This window comes from Bombina bombina, chromosome 7, assembly GCF_027579735.1.
Source record: "Bombina bombina isolate aBomBom1 chromosome 7, aBomBom1.pri, whole genome shotgun sequence".
NCBI lineage: Eukaryota > Metazoa > Chordata > Amphibia > Anura > Bombinatoridae > Bombina > Bombina bombina.
This window is the reverse complement of record NC_069505.1, coordinates 340,309,508-340,327,672: the sequence shown is the minus strand read 5'-3', so window position 1 is coordinate 340,327,672 and position 18,165 is coordinate 340,309,508. Positions and strand designations below refer to the sequence as shown.

At 36.7% G+C, this 18,165-nt stretch overlaps 1 protein-coding gene across 1 annotated transcript in view; it reads left to right on the top strand.

The window, feature by feature from the left end:
• ADAMTS9 (ADAM metallopeptidase with thrombospondin type 1 motif 9) overlaps positions 1-18,165 on the top strand; it is a 527,878-nt gene that overhangs the window by 448,805 nt on the left and 60,908 nt on the right. Inside the window, exons 32-36 of the mRNA XM_053721004.1 lie at positions 5,002-5,172; positions 13,784-13,978; positions 14,545-14,677; positions 16,730-16,824; positions 16,931-17,025. Of these exons, the coding sequence (XP_053576979.1) occupies positions 5,002-5,172; positions 13,784-13,978; positions 14,545-14,677; positions 16,730-16,824; positions 16,931-17,025 (689 nt within the window). The remainder of the gene's footprint in view (positions 1-5,001; positions 5,173-13,783; positions 13,979-14,544; positions 14,678-16,729; positions 16,825-16,930; positions 17,026-18,165) is intronic.

The window sequence follows — 18,165 nt, the reverse complement described above, 5'->3', positions numbered from 1 at the left end:
AAAAATCATTTCTGAATTTTACAAACAATGCAACATGCACATATTCATACTCTCTATCTCACATGCACACGCTCACACACACACAACACACTCTCATACACCAACTCTACACAGACACATCACTCTCATGCACTAACTCTCATACACCAACTCTACACAGACACATCACTCTCATGTACTAACTCTCATACACAGACACACCACACTCTCATATACCAACTCTACACAGACACATCACTCTCATACACTAACTCTCATACACACACCACACTCATACACCAACTCTACACAGACACATCACTCTCATACACTAAGTCTCATACACACACACACACACACCACACTCTCATACACCAACTCTACACAGACACATCACTCTCATGTACTAACTCTCATACACAGACACACCACACTCTCATATACCAACTCTACACAGACACATCACTCTCATACACTAACTCTCATACACAGACACACCACACTCTCATATACCAACTCTACACAGACACATCACTCTCATACACTAACTCTCATACACACACCACACTCATACACCAACTCTACACAGACACATCACTCTCATACACTAAGTCTCATACACACACACACACACACACCACAGTCTCATACACCAACTCTACATAGACACATCACTCTCATGCACTAACTCTCATACACAGACACACCACACTCTCATACACTAACTCTCCACACTCTCACACACTAAGGGGTTGATTTATCACGGCCCGAATGGGGTGGTTTACCCCTGTTTCTGTGCGAGCTTTCAGGCTCGCCGGAAACAGGAGTTAAGAAGCAGCAGTCTTAAGACCGCTGCTCCTTAACTTGTATGACTCCTCTGAGGCGGTGGACCTCAATCCGCCCGATCTTATACGATCGGGTTGATTGACACCCCCCTGCTAGCGGCACAGGGGGTGGCATTGCACAAGCAGTTCACCAGAACTGCAATGAAAGCGTATGCTTTCAGCATTTATCGATGTCTGGTGGACATGATCGATACAGTGGATCATGTCCGCCAGACACTTGATAAATCGACCCCTAAGTCTCACACACACACACACAGACACTCATGCACTCACACACACACGCTCTCACACACACTGTCACTTCACACTGCCACAGCTAAACATTGTGTAGGGGTCATCACCCAGTAAGAAGAGCACTACCAGTAAAGTACTACTAGGCAGTGCATATTTGCACCACATTTCTAACCAAACTCAGACATGACTGGGCCCAACTTAGCTTCAAAACCTGGACACACAAATGGAAAATCGGACTGTCCGGGCTGATCTGGTGCTACAATCAGTCACTACAAGTGGGTCCCAGGCTTCACCTGCTTCCGGTCTGGCCGCTCTGCAAAACAGAGCTCACAGTGTAAGGAATGTGTTTGTAACTGTAGTTACCGTTACAAATATTGTGATTAGGTTTCCAACATGGCCGACACAGTGCTGCTATACAGAAAACCTGTCACCATATTTGTACCAGAAGTGCATATCCTTGGTGAAAGGATGACTCACAGTCACACAGAAATTCCTCCTTTTGCACTTATGTGGCTGCCAGCTCAGCTTTTGTTGACAAATTAACAGAGCACTGTAGAAATTGGAGGGGGGCACCACAGCCTTTGCCCAGGAGCCCAGTAATGTTTAATTAAGCCCCTGTGATTGGCACACCTCAAGCAAAATGTGCATCCCAAGTGACTACTGCTATATGCCCTTTCACTAACATAGTGTTGTTTCTGATAGCACAGAACATGGACAATTTCCATAAAAAATAAAATAAAACTTGCTATATTAGATTTTTAAACAGTATTTCACTACTACAATTCTTGGGACATCTGAAGAACGCAGAGATCTTTGTAGCAGCCCTGCTAAATGATTAGCATGAAAGAGTGAATGTTTCAGCACTATACATAGTGCCATCAGTGTCATGTGACTTATCACCAGTGGTGCGCTAAGCATGTGTACAAGTCAAATGCTTGTGCACACAACTTATAGTCTTATCTGCTACTTTGTCAGGTTTACGTTCAAAGCTATTATTCAAGCACTAATTATTTTTGAACAGAAGCATATTACAAACATTGCACTGTTTTGTAATTCACACACAGTTTAAACAGGAACCTAATAAAACAAAGACACAAGGATATTAGTGATATGTTTGATCTAATGTTTCTCGCTGTCCTCCACAAAGATGCTGGACAATCTATCAATGACTGGGCACGATGGCAGGTGCGGCCACACAATGCCCCCCGAAAAAAACTCTACCTTGTCCCCACTCTTAATCCCAGATGTATATGTTTCCCAACTGAGCAGCCATTTTACTCCTTGGCTGCTAATAACATACAAATTAATAGTTTTACCTCAGCTGCCAGCAACACCTGTAAACAGAACAGATTTAATCCCCTTGACTGACCCCCACTTTTTCTGCTCCATATTTCTACTGTTTTGATACATAGGAGTCCTTTTACATTTATCTAACACACAGGGAGTCTAAAAAACAGGACTTTTAAAGGGACATGAAACCCATATTTTTTCTTTTATGATTTAGAAAGAGTGTGCAATTTTAAACAAATTTGTAATTTACTAATTTGCTTCATTCTCTTGATATCCTTTGTTTAAAAGCATATCTAAATAGGCTCAGTAGATGCTGATTGGTGGCTGCATAAAGATGCCTCATGTGATTGGCTCACCAATGTGCATTGCTATTTCTTCAACAAAGGATATCTAAAGAATGAAGCAAATTAAATAATAGAAGCAAATAGGAATGTTGGGTTTCATGTCCATTAAAGGGACAGTCAACACAAAAACTGTTATTGTTTAAAAAGATAGATAATGCCTTTACTACCCATTCCCCAGCTTTGCACAAAAAACATGGTTATATTTATATACTTTATAACCTTTAAACCTCTACATTTCTGTCTGTTTCTAAGTCCCTAAAGACAGCCCCATGATCACATGCTTTTGTATTTGCTTTTCACATCAGTGGAAGCTAGTTCATGTGAGCCATATAGACAACATTGTGCTGATGCCCGTGGCTAAAGTCATGTGATCAGGGGGCAGTCAGAAGATGCTTAGAAACAAGGTAATTGCGGAGGTAAAAAGTGTATTAATATAACCATGTTTTCTGTGCAAAACTGGAGAAAGGGTAATAAAGGGATTATCTAGCGCTTTATTTAGCGCTGCGGAATCTGTTGGCGCTCTACAAATAACCGATAATAATAATAATTATCTATCTTTTAAAACAATAACGAAAAATTTAGTTGACTGTCCCTTTAAGTGTCCATTATTTTTTGAAGATTTTAATGGACAGCTTGCTAAAATACTGGACTGTCCAGTATAATACTGGACACCTGGCAATCCTATTATGTGTCCGAAATTCTCAGATTTCATGATGGTACTGGGGAACATATACAGGCATATTCTACACTATTAAGAATGTTTTGGATTGTTATATTAGTGAAACAGGAAGCAATTTTCTCAAGTAAATTCCCCTGGACTTCTAACACTATATATATATATATATATATATATATATATATATATATATATATATATATATATATATATATATATATATATATATATATATATATATATATATATATATATATATATATAAAATGAACTAAGGTTTCTGCTTTTAATTGAAAACAAAAGGAAGTAAAAAATGTTGCCTCTTTATAAAATATTGTAAAGTAAGAAATGTTAAGCTTATGAGTTTATAAAAGTGGCAATATCCTTTTTTCACTGCTAAACATGTGCAATGCAGTGAGTGAGCATTATAGTTAATCTAAGTCTGTTACTCAGATCGGCTTCTCTATGTTTATAGCACAATACTGACACACAGTGGTCAATGTTAGACAGAAAATTTATTTCAGGCTAAATGTCCATCACAAATTTATTTCCTTTGTCCCGTCGAGCATCAATTATTATTTAGAATCCATTCTACACTATTTTGTATGGAGAAAGTTTATAAAACAGCAGAGGATCAGCGCAACAGCAGCTGAATGGGACATGATTTGAACATACAATTTTAAACTTTGCAATTTACTTCATTTATCAAATTTCTTTCTGTATCCTTTGTTGAAGGAGCAGTACTCCATTTCTGGGAGCTAGCTGAATACATCATATGAGCCAATGACAAGGGGCATGTACTGTATGTGCAGCCATAACAGCCAGCTCGCAATAGTGCACTGCTACTTCTAAGCCTACCTAGATATGGTTTTAAACATGTGAACTAGAGAACAAATCAAATTACATAGTAAATTGGAAGTTTAAAATTGCATGCTCTGCCTGAATTCTGACAGTTTGTTCACTTTACTGTCCTTTTACATTTTAAATAAAGTTAAAGGGACACTAAACCCAAAACATTATTTCATGATTCAATTAGAGAATACAATTTTAAACAACATTCCAATTTATTTCTATTATCTAATTTTCTTCATTCTTTAGATATCCTTTGTTGAAGAAATAGCAATGCACATGGATGAGCCAATCACACAGGCATCTATGGCAGCAACCAATCAGCAGCTACTGAGCCTATCTAGATATGCTTTTCAGCAAAGTATATCAAGAGTTGTTTAAAATGGCATGCTCTTTCTAAATCATGAAAGAAACAATTGGGTTTCATGTCCCTTTAATGTACTAGCCAGCAAATTTTTTTTTTATATATATTTTTTTTATGGGGTTGGACTTTGCGAAGAACAAATGCGAAGCTTTCATACTTGTTGACTGAAACAGGAATTATTATTTATTTGCAATTTAGAACACAAAACCCAAACCAAAGACACATGCAGAGAAGATTGGGAATTGTAGGCAGGGAAAAATAGCCATTTTTTTTTTAATTATTAATTTAAAAGTTTGGATTTCAGAATAAGTTTGGATTTTGGAATTCCGAATTTGGAGATTTGTATCTGTATAAATAAAATGTTGTTGTTATTACTATTATTAGCTATTCACAAATGTATAATCTATGTTCTAATTTTAGTGCAGCAAGACGTGTGATGAGGGACTAAGGTATCGAAAAGTCCTTTGTGTAAATGAGGATAAAAAAGAGGTACCAGACTTAAATTGTGAGTCAATCAAAAAACCAGCAGATGTAGAAAACTGCAATTTACAGTCATGTGAATTCATCTGGATTACCGGAGAATGGTCAGAGGTGAGAAATTAGAAAAACCTGTTATCTTGTTTTATCTCTATATAGATTATAGCCTGGATAAAGTCAGGGAGCCGTGGTTCCATGTCACATAGAATTTCACTTCTGGCTCCTAAGTGTTTGCATAATTCTACAGCTATATATATATATATATATATATATATATATATATATATATATACACTCTATCACTCTGTCTAGCGGCTAAATGCTTGTGACTGTCTCCTAAATATGAAATAAATGTGTCAACCACTTAATGGATCTGATTGCATTAAAGGGACAGTATACACCAATTTTCATATAACTGCATGTAATAGACACTACTATAAAGAAGAATATGCACAGATACTAATATAAAAATCCAGTATATTGGACGTGTCCGAACAGCGATCCTGAGCAGTCACATTTGATGAGCTCTAGCAGATTCACTGATAATCTGCTGATTATTGGAGACATCCTACAGCAAAACTACTTGAATTGAATATCATCTCACTGCTATCTACTGTGGGAAGCCCACTACACTTGTTTGAGCTGTATTCTTGAAACTCAAGCCCAGGATCAGACGTTAGAGGGTAAAGAGCGGCAGATTGTAATAGGTAAGGCTTCCCCCCTCAGTACTCCGAGTTATTCAGCATTAACTGGCCACACCAGCGTTCCCTATACAATCTGCTCTATTAAACCGAAGATGTAGCTCTAATACAACTGATCACTGTAAACATAAGGAACATAACATCATCAGATTACCTCGACAGACAGCTTGAGAGGATTAAAGGCCTTATGCACTCTTTTAGATAGATCCCCGCTTGATAATCTACTATGCCTCTTCACCACTAAAGGTATAAACCCAGATGAGACAGTGCTTTCAATGGACGGCTTAGTGTACATCCAGCCGAGTTGCATTGCCAGCAAAAGGAGTTCCACTCTTTGGAAGCCACCTCTGGCAACATACAAGTCATCCACTATGGAATTGAAGTCTCCACTTTTCAGATCTCCCCACAAAGCAATGAGACTGTTGAAACGAAATGGAATAGGATCACTCTCGCTCCTGAACCACTATCAATTTCTCAGCATCTGATATTGATTGGAGTTCCAATAATACCTAGGCAGTGGGTTAAGGGATAGGGCCAGGAGTCATACATCAGAGCACATACTGAACCAGACAAAGCACAAGCCAGGAACATTTACCACATGGCTCCCACAGACTTACCATCCTACCTGGAACTCAATGCCCCAAAACCAGAGATTAGACAAACCCTGTGCTAGATAGCCAAAAGCCTCCGACTCATGCCTGTCACGACACAGCAAACTGGTTTTGAAACACAGATCCCTATAATGCTATTTACCGAAATGCTGTGCAGGGGTCTCAACTGCCTAAGTCAGAATATTCAACACCTCCGTGACCACTATACAAGCCGTCAAGGTCTTAAAATTTCCATCTCTGATAGAGGTTGATAGCGGCCGCTGCTCCTTGCACAAGGCTCTTGGAACTTTTTCCTACCTTGCGGGATACCGGAATACCCCTTGGAAATATTCTGTGTACTCTTATTCAACTCACCTAGTGAACTCTTCAATAACTAAAACACATACACCTACCATCTCCACTAAAGGACTTGCCCTTGTAACTACTGGGGGCTAACTCAAGTAAATCAGCTAACACTAACAGCAGCGCAAATAGCGATCCACAGATATGTGCATTATATAGTTTAGACTTATAAATAGCTGAATCTCATTTATGAGATGATTTGAATGATCCTGTTAATAGAGTTGATTGTTATGTTATAGCTCATTCTCGGGCATTATAGCCTATAGCTTAGGTTCCAATTTAAACTACCTTTAAAGAACGTAGACCAAGTGACAACATTGCCAACTTTCCCATGAGGTTACACGCTAATTGGTTAAGATTTACAGGAGCTAAATATTAATAATTTTATCTAAATCTTTACCCACAATTGGCTAGATTACGAGTTTTGCGTTATGAGTAAAAAAGCAGCGTTATGGGTTATAATGCTGCTTTTTCACTACCGCTGCTATCACGAGTCTTGTAGGTACAGCTGTCCCGCACACTTTTTTGGCCGTACCGCAAATTAACTTACGCAATTTGCGTAAAGTCTTTTTTAATGGGACTTCCATAGCGCCGGTATTACAAGCTTTTATTTGGAGGCCAAAAAGTGAGCGGTACAGCCTATCCCGCAAGATTTGTAATGCATTCTAAAGTCAGTAGTTATGAGTTTTACGCTACAAAGCTGTAGCATAAAACTCAAAACTAAAGTGCTAAAAAGTATACTAACACCCATAAACTACCTATTAACCCCTAAACCGAGACCCTCCCGCATCACAAACACTATAATAAAATATTAACCCCTAATCTGCCGCTCCCGACATCGCCGCCACTATAATAAACATATTAACCCCTAAACCGCCGCACTCCCGCATTGTAAACACTAGTTAAATATTATTAACCCCTAATCTGCTGTCCCTAACATCGCCGCCACCTACCTACATTTATTAACCCCTAATTTGCCACCCCCAACATCACTGCCACTATACTAAATTTTAAATAATTCCTATTTAAAACTAAATACCTATAAAATAAACCCTAAGCTAGCTACAATATAACTAATAGTTACATTGTAGCTAGCTTAGGGTTTATTTTTATTTTACAGGCAAGTTTGTATTTATTTTAACTAGGTAGAATAGTTATTAAATAGTTATTAACTATTTACTAACTACCTAGCTAAAATAAATACAAATTTACCTGTAAAATAAAACCTAACCTGTCTTACACTAACACCTAACCTTACACTACAATTAAATAAATTACATAAATTAAATACAATGACCTACATTACAAAAAAAAGTAAAACACTAAATTACACAAAATAAAAAACAAATTGTCAGATATTTAAACTAATTAGACCTAATCTAATAGCCCTATCAAAATAAAAAAGCCCCCCCAAAATAAAAAAAAACCCTAGCCTAAACTAAACTACCAATAGCCCTTAAAAGAGCCTTTTGCGGGGCATTGCCCCAAAGAAATCAGCTTTTTTACCTGTAAAAAAAAATACAAACAACTCCCCCACACAACCAACCCCCCAAATAAAATCCTAACTAAAAAAACCTAAGCTCCCCATTTGGATGGGCATTGCCCTTAAAAGGGCATTTAGCTCTATTGCTGCCCAAACCCTAACCTAAAAATAAAACCCACCCAATAAACCCTTAAAAAAAAACTAACACTAACCCCCGAAGATCCGCTTACAGTTTTGAAGACTGGACATCCATCCTCAACGAAGCCGGGAGAAGTCCTCAATGAAGCGGCAAGAAGTCCTCAACGAAGCCGGGAGAAGTCTTCATCCAAGCCGGCAGAAGTCTTCATCCAGACGGCATCTTCTATCTTCATCCATCCGGCGCGGAGCGGGTCCATCTTCAAGACATCCGGCGCGGAGCATCCTCTTCTTCCGACGTCTAACAAAGAATGAAGGTTCCTTTAAATGATGTCATCCAAGATTGGAATAGTCAATAGAATGCGAGCTCAATCCTATTGGCTGATTGCATCAGCCAATAGGATTTTTTCACCTTTAATTCCGATTGGCTGATAGAATTCTATCAGCCAATCGGAATTCAAGGGACGCCATCTTGGATGAGGTCATTTAAAGGAACCTTCATTCTTTGTTAGACGTTGGAAGAAGAGGATGCTCCTCACCGGATGTCTTGAAGATGGACCCGCTCCGCGCCGGATGGATGAAGATAGAAGATGCCGTCTGGAGGACCACTTCTCCCGGCTTGGATGAAGACTTCTCTCGGCTTCATTGAGGACTTTTTGCCGCTTCGTTGAGGACTTCTCCCGGCTTCGTTGAGGATGGATGTCCGGTCTTCAAAACTGTAAGTGGATCTTCGGGGGTTAGTGTTAGGGATTTTTTAAGGTTTTTTTGGGTGAGTTTTATTTTTAGGTTAGGGTTTGGGCAGCAATAGAGCTAAATGTCCTTTTAAGGGCAATGCCCATCCAAATGCCCTTTTAGGGGCAATGTGGAGCTTAGTTTTTTTTAGTTAGGATTTTATTTGGGGGGTTGGTTGTGTGGGTGGTGGGTTTTACTGTTGGGCGGGTTGTTTGTATTTTTTTTTTTTACAGGTAAAAGAGCTGATTTCTTTGAGGCAATGCCCCACAAAAGGCCCTTTTAAGGGCTATTGGTAGTTTAGTTTAGGCTAGGGTTTTTTTATTTTGGGGGGGCTTTTTTTATTTTGATAGGGCTATTAGATTAGGTCTAATTAGTTTAAATATCTGATAATTTGTTTTTTATTTTGTGTAATTTAATGTTTGTTTGTTTATGTAATTTAGGTAATTGTATTTAATTTATGTAATTTATTTAATTGTTGTGTAATGTTAGGTGTTAGTGTCACTCAGGTTAGGTTTTATTTTACAGGTAAATTTGTATTTATTTTAGCTAGGTAGTTAGTAAATAGTTAATAGCTATTTAGTAACTATTCTACCTAGTTAAAATAAATACAAACTTGCCTGTAAAATAAAAATAAACCCTAAGCTAGCTACAATGTAACTATTAGGTATTTTGTAGCTAGCTTAGGGTTTACTTTACAGGTAAGTATTCAGTTTTAAATAGGAATTATTTAGGTAATGCTAGTAGGTTTTATTTAGATTTATTTTAATTAATTTTAAGTTACGGGATGTTAGGGTTACGGTTAGACTTAGGTTTAGGGGTTAATAAATTTAGTATAGTGACGGCGACGTTGGGGCAGCAGATTAGGGGTTAATAAATGTAGGTAGGTTGCGGCGATGTTAGGGGCGGCAGATTAAAGGTTAATAATATTTAACTAGTGTTTGTGATGCGGGAGTGCGGTGGTTTAGTGGTTAATATGTTTATTATAGTGGTGGCGACGTTGGGGGCGGCAGATTAGAGGTTACTAAGTGTAGATAGGTTGCAGCGACATTGGGGGCGGGAGATTAGGGGTTAATAAATATAATGTAGGTGTTAGCGATGTTGGGGCAGCAGATTATGGGTTAATAAGTATAATATAGGTGTCGGCGATGTCCGGAGCGGCAGATTAGGGGTTAATTAATATAATGTAGGTGCCGGCGATGTCGGGGGCAGCAGATTAGGGGTTAATAAGTGTAAGATTAGGGGTGTTTAGACTCGGGGTTCATGTTAGGGTGTTAGGTGTAAACATAAAATTTGTTTCCCCATAGGAATCAATTAGACTTATTTTCATCCGGCTCACCCCATTGATGTCTATCAGGAAATCGTGCATGAGTACGTAAAACCAGCTCACCGCTGACTTAAGCAGCACTGGTATTGGAGTGTGGTATGGAGCACAATTTTGCTCTATGCTCACTTCTTGCCTGCTAATGCCGGTTTTAGGAAAACCTGTAATACCAGCGCTGTAGGTAAGTGAACGGTGACAATAACGTGCAAGTTAGCACCGCACCCCTCATACCGCAAAACTCGTAATCTAGCCGAATGTTCTTAGACTAATAGCAATATTGCTAAAACATTTCAAACCCTCTTTAGAAAACCAAGTAGGCTTTGCAGTTCTCAGCGATTTGGTAACACATTTTATGGTAAACCCATAGGCTCTATTATATTACATGTTCAGGCAATGCAGTTTACGGCCGGAACTGCAGGCGAGAATAATGTTTTGTACCCTAATTCAACACCATTATACACTGTGTATCTCCCTTCCTCAGCAAAATATGATATCACCTTTATAAAACCATCACACTTAAATTGTTTTCCATATAGTTCCCCAGATTTTTATGTCTTACCTAGATAGGCTTTTTAGCATTGTTTATATGGATTAAGGAGAAGCTTAGCCATTATATTAAGCTTGTTTATATTTATGTACGCTTACAGTTGTTAATCTTGACAAAGGTTGTTTTTTTGCACTGTACTATTTCTGTATACTCCTCATGTACCCAGTTTTGGCTATTGCATCCCTCCCTTAAAAAAAAGGGAGAGAACATATCTCTCTTTGCTATACGTAAAGTTTAATATTTATTTAGGATGCAATATTGATTGTTATAGCATATGCACCCCTCTCCCAGTTTATGTAAACCCCCTGGTATAACAGCACCTCAGGTCCGAGAGTGACCTTCATTTTAATATCACAGAGGGAAAAAATATAAGGACAACTATAAACATATATGCCTCTCTATGTTTATCAAAGTTGATGTGAATGTTTGTTGTAATGCTGGCATTTCTTGTTGTTTGTATAAGTATATTTTTGTTTTCAAGAAATAATATATATATATACACAGGTGGCCCTCGGTTTACAACGGTTCAGTTTACACCGTTTCAGAATAACAACCTTTTGTTCCAGTTATGTGACTGCTATTGAAAAGCATTGAGAAGCAGTGCATTGATTAAAATAGCCAGTAGGTGGAGATGTCCACTTGTGTTGCAGCAAAGCCAAGCAAGCTGAAATTAATCAGTTTAACCAGACCTGAGCTATCGAGCAGATTTTAAAGGAACAAGATCTTCCTGTCTATAAATCAGTCCAGATTGGAATGCATAGAAATAACTGTTTGCAGAAAAATGCAAGTGAAGTCTGTGTTGTGTGATTATTTTATTAGGTTTATAATGGGTTTCAATTTACAATGGTTTCGATTTACAGCCATTCCTTCTGGAACCTAACCCTGGCGTAAACTGAGGGCTACCTGTATGTATGTATATATATATATATATATATATATATATATATATATATATATATATATATATATATAATGATAAAAATATAAACCTGCTTTATAAAAAAAAAAAAATTGATCTACTACTTCCTCACAGATATACTGTAACTTGCTAATGTAAGTGTATGCAGATGTAATAGTTGTTGAGAATAAGCCGAAATATGTCACACAGGTCTAAATATTTGTGTGCAAACTCAGAATGAGAAATAAGCCAAATCCGTTTAGCAGCAATACCTGAGATCCAACATGTCAATAATCAGAATTCCTGGCAGCAGATGAAACGCATGTTTATCAGATATTTTGCTTTTGTGCAATCAATTCATCAAAACATATGAAGGATACACAAACCAACACAGTAATGTCAATTAAGATGCAATTTTCAAGCAGCAGACACTAATTACAGTTACAGAAATTTTCTGTATGATTAAAAAATTTAAAATGTTTAAACAGAAGAAAAAAAATCCAGTATAAAGCCTTTAAAAAACATACTTAGAAGCTCCCAATTTAGCACTGTTTGTAACCGAAAATGTTTACTTGAGTATTAACATTGGTCATAAGAACCAGCAGCCAACAGAAACCAAATAACAAGAAACAGAGTCTTTAAACAAATTAATATAGTTTTTACAGTAAACTCCACCCACAATTGTCCTTATTTTCAGGAGCCAATCTGGCTTTAGTCCACAGACAAGACTACTAATAGTTATAAACATAGAATAAAGTGAATTGTTTTGCAGTTGTTATCTAATAAAACCAATCAGGGACATACATGTAGCTAAGTTATCCAGGAGAAGTCAGCAGGGGGCATTCAATTCTCTTAAAATTAGAAATTGCTCAATTTTCAGAGCTTAAAGGGACAGTCTACCATAGAATTGTTATTTTTTTAAAAGATAGATAATCCCTTTATTACCCATTCCCCAGTTTTGCATAACCAATACAGTTATATTAATATACCTTTTACCTCTGTGATTAACTTGTATCTAGGAACCTTCTTCCAGCCCCCTGATCACATGAATGTGACTGTTTATTATCTATTGTCTTAAATTTAGCATTGGTTTGTGCTAGATCTTAAATAACCCCCTGTGCCTGAACACAGTGTTATCTATATGGCCCACGTGTACTTTCTGTCTCTTTGTGTTGAAAAGAGATTTTAAAAGCATGTGATAAGAGGCAGCCCTCAAAGGCTTAGAAATTAGCATATGAGCCTACCTATGTTTAGTTTAAACTAAGAATACCAAGAGAAAAAAGCAAATTTGATGATAAAAGTAAATTGGAAAGTTGATTAAAATTAAAAGTCCTATCTGAATAATGAAAGTTTAATTTATACTAGACTGTCCCTTTAATTACATGTAAAGGGGGAAAAGTAAATAATGAAAATATATTGCAAAGTTGTTTTAGTATGCATAACTAAACATTTTATATAGAAATTGCAAGGTGTTTACTGCCCCTTTAAGCGCTCCCACAACTGAAGAACAAACAAGTACTGCTGGAATGTCCAAAAGTTAATAAATAGGAGCCAGAAAAGTAAACTCTCCAAAAATGATGGACTCCAAAAAAAATGACACTATGCCTTCAATGAGTAGGTTCTAAGCATGATGTCAGTAAATGGGAGGCAGACACATAAATTTAAATATAGAAAAGGATGTCGATAAATTGGGGGAAAGAAGAGACAATTGTAACTAAAGGGGTAAAGTGGGCTACTTTAGGAAGGCAACTAGACCAATGAATAACTGAGTAAGGACAAATTAGAGGAAATGCAGAGTGAATAAGAAAAGAGAGATTCAAGCAATAGAAATCCGAGAAGAAGGTAAATGCTGAGAGTGAGAAAAAGAAAGGGGAAAGAAAGTTCATATAAGTTTAAAGAGCCTAAATACCATAAATGAAAAGAAAATGTAAATTGAAAATGCTCTTCTTTTACAGTGCTCCGTTACATGTGGTAAAGGGTACAAGCAGAGACTCGTATCTTGTAGTGAAGTGTACTCTGCAAAGGACCATTATGAGTATGGATATCAAAGCTCAGCAAATTGCCATGGCACCCAACCACTAAATGTCCAAAGCTGTTACCTTGGAGAATGTCCAATATCTACTTCTTGGAGAGTTGGTAACTGGGGAAAAGTAAGTGTAACAAAATATTGCTTTAGTCTACATATAATGATTTAAGATAAATTACAGTTTTTATATTAACTAATTAAATTTACGCATTTCTTTAACTGATAAAAAGAGCATTCATTTTAAAATCAAAATAGCCATTTGGAGTATCCAGTGTGGTGTAAATATTTGGCTATAAGTGTAAGAATGATTAAAGTCATTTAGTATTTCAGTACTATTTAGGGGATGTAATGTAAATAAGCATTTTGTTAAATGCCAAAATTGCCACCACATGCATCATACATTGTGGATCCTTCTGTTTAAGCCAGCAGCAATTGGATAAAGTGTTACCTTATCACATTAGAGGGATGGTAATAAATAGCCACAAATAATAGCGATTTGATTTTAAACAAACTGATAATTACATTATTGACAAAAAGTAACCCATTTTGTGCTGCTACATTATAAAATAATAAATGTATATAATGTGAGTATGCATCTATAAATGAAAAATAGGAAACTATTATATAAATATGTTATAGGTAAAATATGCATCTGCGGTATTGTGTTAACATGCATATCCTTTTTTTTAGTGCTCTGTTACTTGTGGGGCAGGTGTCATGCAGCGCTCAGTGCAGTGCTTAACCAACGAAGATCAACCAAGTAACTTGTGTGCTATGAACCAGAAACCTGAAGAGAAGAAGACTTGCTATAATATCCATGAATGTAAGTTGAATTTGTCTTTAAACTTTATATGTATTTATTAATAGATGCAGTTAATGTATTTTGAATTATGTTTTTATTTAAAATTATATATATACTGTATATATTTATATATAGTATCAAAGATAAAATTTGCAGTGTGCCATTTTGTGCTCTGATTGCGTATGCAAGAATGTATGTGTGTGTGTATAAATATATATATATATATACCCCCTTTTCAGTGCGACCCCTTGTTGTATACCATATTCCTTACTAAACTTTGTATCCTAGGTATTAAGTCTCTAAAGTACCAAAAAGTGGTATATATTTTAAAAATTACTGCCCCCCCCAGCAAAGCTTTTTTTTAATTAGCAGCGAGTGGTAAAGCCATTTTGTAGACAACCTGTACCAACAAAACATTTTTACCAGTGAACTCATGCTTTACTCAGCAGTGGTAAACAGTGAATCACAACACCCTTCCAGGATCTTTGCCAGCCTAAGTACAGCATGAGCTTGCTGCTAAAAAAATATATTGGTAAAGGTTGCCTACAGAATGAGTAAAGCGCAAGCATACTGACCGACAGAGGCGGAACTACCATTGGTGCAGCAGGTACAGTGGCATCAGGGCCCAAGTGCTGGGGGGGGGGGGGGGCATAGCAGCCAGTGTATAAATTAGGTGTGTGCAATCCTAATGCAAGGGAGCCTTTAATAGTGCAATTTGCAGATCCATATAATCTATACTGTACATCTATACTCAAAATCATTACACATATGTATATTATTACTATTGCTTACTATTGAGTTGTCTTGGGGGGGGGGGGCAAAGAAGAATTTTGCACCAGGTCCCTCTCTTGAGTAGGTTTTATAAAATGTACTATTCCTTTAAAATTGCATACTTTAAACCATGAAAGTTACATTTTTACTTTAATTTTCCTTTAAAACTTTTGTATTTTATGAATCTATAATCCTGACTTTAAAGGGACAGTCTACATCAGAATTGTTATTCTTTTAAAAGATAGATAATCCTTTTATTACCCATTCCCCAGTTTTGCATAACAAACACAGTTATAATAATACACTTTTTACCTCTGTTATTATCTTGTATCTAAGCTTCTGCAAACTGCCCCCTTATTTCAGTGCTGGCTCCTAGGTAACTCCACATGCGTGAGCACAGTATTATCTATATGACACGCATGAACTAACACCCTCTAGTGGTGAAAAACTGTCAAAATGCATTCAGAAAAGAGGTGCCCTTCAAGGTCTAAGAAATTAGCATATGAACCTCCTATGTTTAGCTTTCAACTAAGAGAACAAAGGAAAATTGGTAATAAAAGTAAATTGGAAAATTGTTTAAAATTACATGCCCTATCTGAATCATGAAAGTTTATTTTGGAATAGACTGTCCTTTTAAAGGGACAGTATACTGTAAAAATAGTTTTTCCTTTAATGTGTTTACAATTACTTGTTTTACCAACTGCAGAGTAAAAAATGTATGAAAATTAGCTTTTTAAGGTTTATTTGTGTATATTAAAGCTCTGGTTTTGTGTTTTGAAGCCACAACCTAATAAAATGGGTTGAGTTTGTAGGTATAATCAGATCTTATTACTGTATCACATTGTGTACATATACCTGCTTCTTTATCTTATATCTGTCCATAAAACAATCACCAGTACTTGGAGAGAACAATGGAAAATCAACATTTTATTACCTTATTTCTTCTATATCCCACTGGGAGTGTAATTTCTTCTGCTGGCTGTTTACAAAGCTTATCTATAGCTTGGACCTGCGGCCACAAACTTTCAGAATAGGTGGGGATACCACTGGCTAAATCAACTATTTAAAATGCCAATATAAGGGTAATGGAAATACTTGTAAACAATTTAATACACTCCAGCAGGTAAAGTGGATCATTGGGAACAAATTAAAGGGGAGAACATTTTTGAGTAAACTGTCCCTTTAAGCTCTACTATTACTAGCCTAGAAATATTGGTAAATGCCCAGCTTTTAATGAGATTTCCTATATGATGTACCCCCTCTGGAAACTCTTATGTTGCAATATTTATTTTGCGTGTTTAGGTGATCTACCAACAAACTGTCAAGATGTAAAAATACGAAAAAGTATCGATGAGGATGGAGAACATTACATTATCGTTAATGAGAAAGTGATAAAGGCAAGTTTATGTTTGCGCACAATTTATTTTTTAAATATTGGACTCTATTTGCATACAAATATGACATCTGAAGCTCAGGAATTTGACTTTTTTTTTTTTCTTTTAGGTGTACTGCGCTGGAATGCAAACAGAAAACCCCAAAGAGTATGTGACTCTTGCTAATGATGTTTCTGAAAACTTTTCAGAAGTTTATGGCTACAGGTAAAATTTGAATTTCTTTTGAAACCTATTTTTTTTTTTTCCAACAATTTTTTTTTTTTTTTTAATTATTGTTTTTATTGAAGACTTAGATATTGACAATATAATCTTTTATGAACATCAACATGATAGTGGACCACAAAGGTGCATAATAACAGTTTAAGGCTGATGTCCATATACTCGGTTATTGCTATGGAGGCAGTTAGTCAATGTCCTTTATACAGAGTTTTCGTATGGTCCTTTGAAGGGTCAAACAAACAAGGCATTTACTAATTCAAGCGGAGCATGAGCTAGCCAAGTTCCTATTTCAGCAAAGAACAATAAATTTATATAACAAATAAACAAACATTTTGATAAATAAACATTTTGATTCTGCAAGATATCCTCCGGTTCAAATTTGAGTCTTAAAACAAGAGATCACATTAACACAGTGTAATCCATCATCTGCAAGGTAGGCAACCATCCAGCACGTACTGTCATATGTGTAAAATGTATATAAGATGATGGTTGTCTTGTCTATTTGATAATCACGGAAGTGTCAGCATAGTTACTGCCTTCAGTTCATGAGGCAGAGGGGGGGGGGGGTGAGTGGCCCGAGTGGCAAGTAAGGCAGCCGTAGTGTGGAGAGACTCCTGCCATATAAACTTGGCATTTAAAAAGTACCCATTTTATTACGGCATAGGTAGCCATATTGTTCTAAAGCAAACTGCTCTTCTACTTCCTCTAGCCACATTGTTTTAGATAGAACCAAAGGTTTTTTCCAATGGCGGGCTATTAATTTCCTCGCGCTGTTGAGGCTTGAAACCTATTTTTAAAGGGACAGTCAACACCCAAAACAACTTAATCCCATACCTTCGATCCGCCAAAGACTTCAACACCTCTAACGCTATACGAGTAATTGTCCAAATCACATACGTTTTTCTAATGGAGATATGGCAGCCAAACTCCTCCCCCTCCTCCTTCGTCCCCTTCTATATTAAATTCTATGCTCGTTCAGTAGAAACCGGTGACGCATGCACATTTTAAAGGGACAGTCTACACCAGAATTTTTTATTTTTTATTTTAACAAACTTTATTTGTGAAAGAGAATCAGTGTACATGTTACATATCGTTATCTTGAATACAACCACAAATACATGCAAA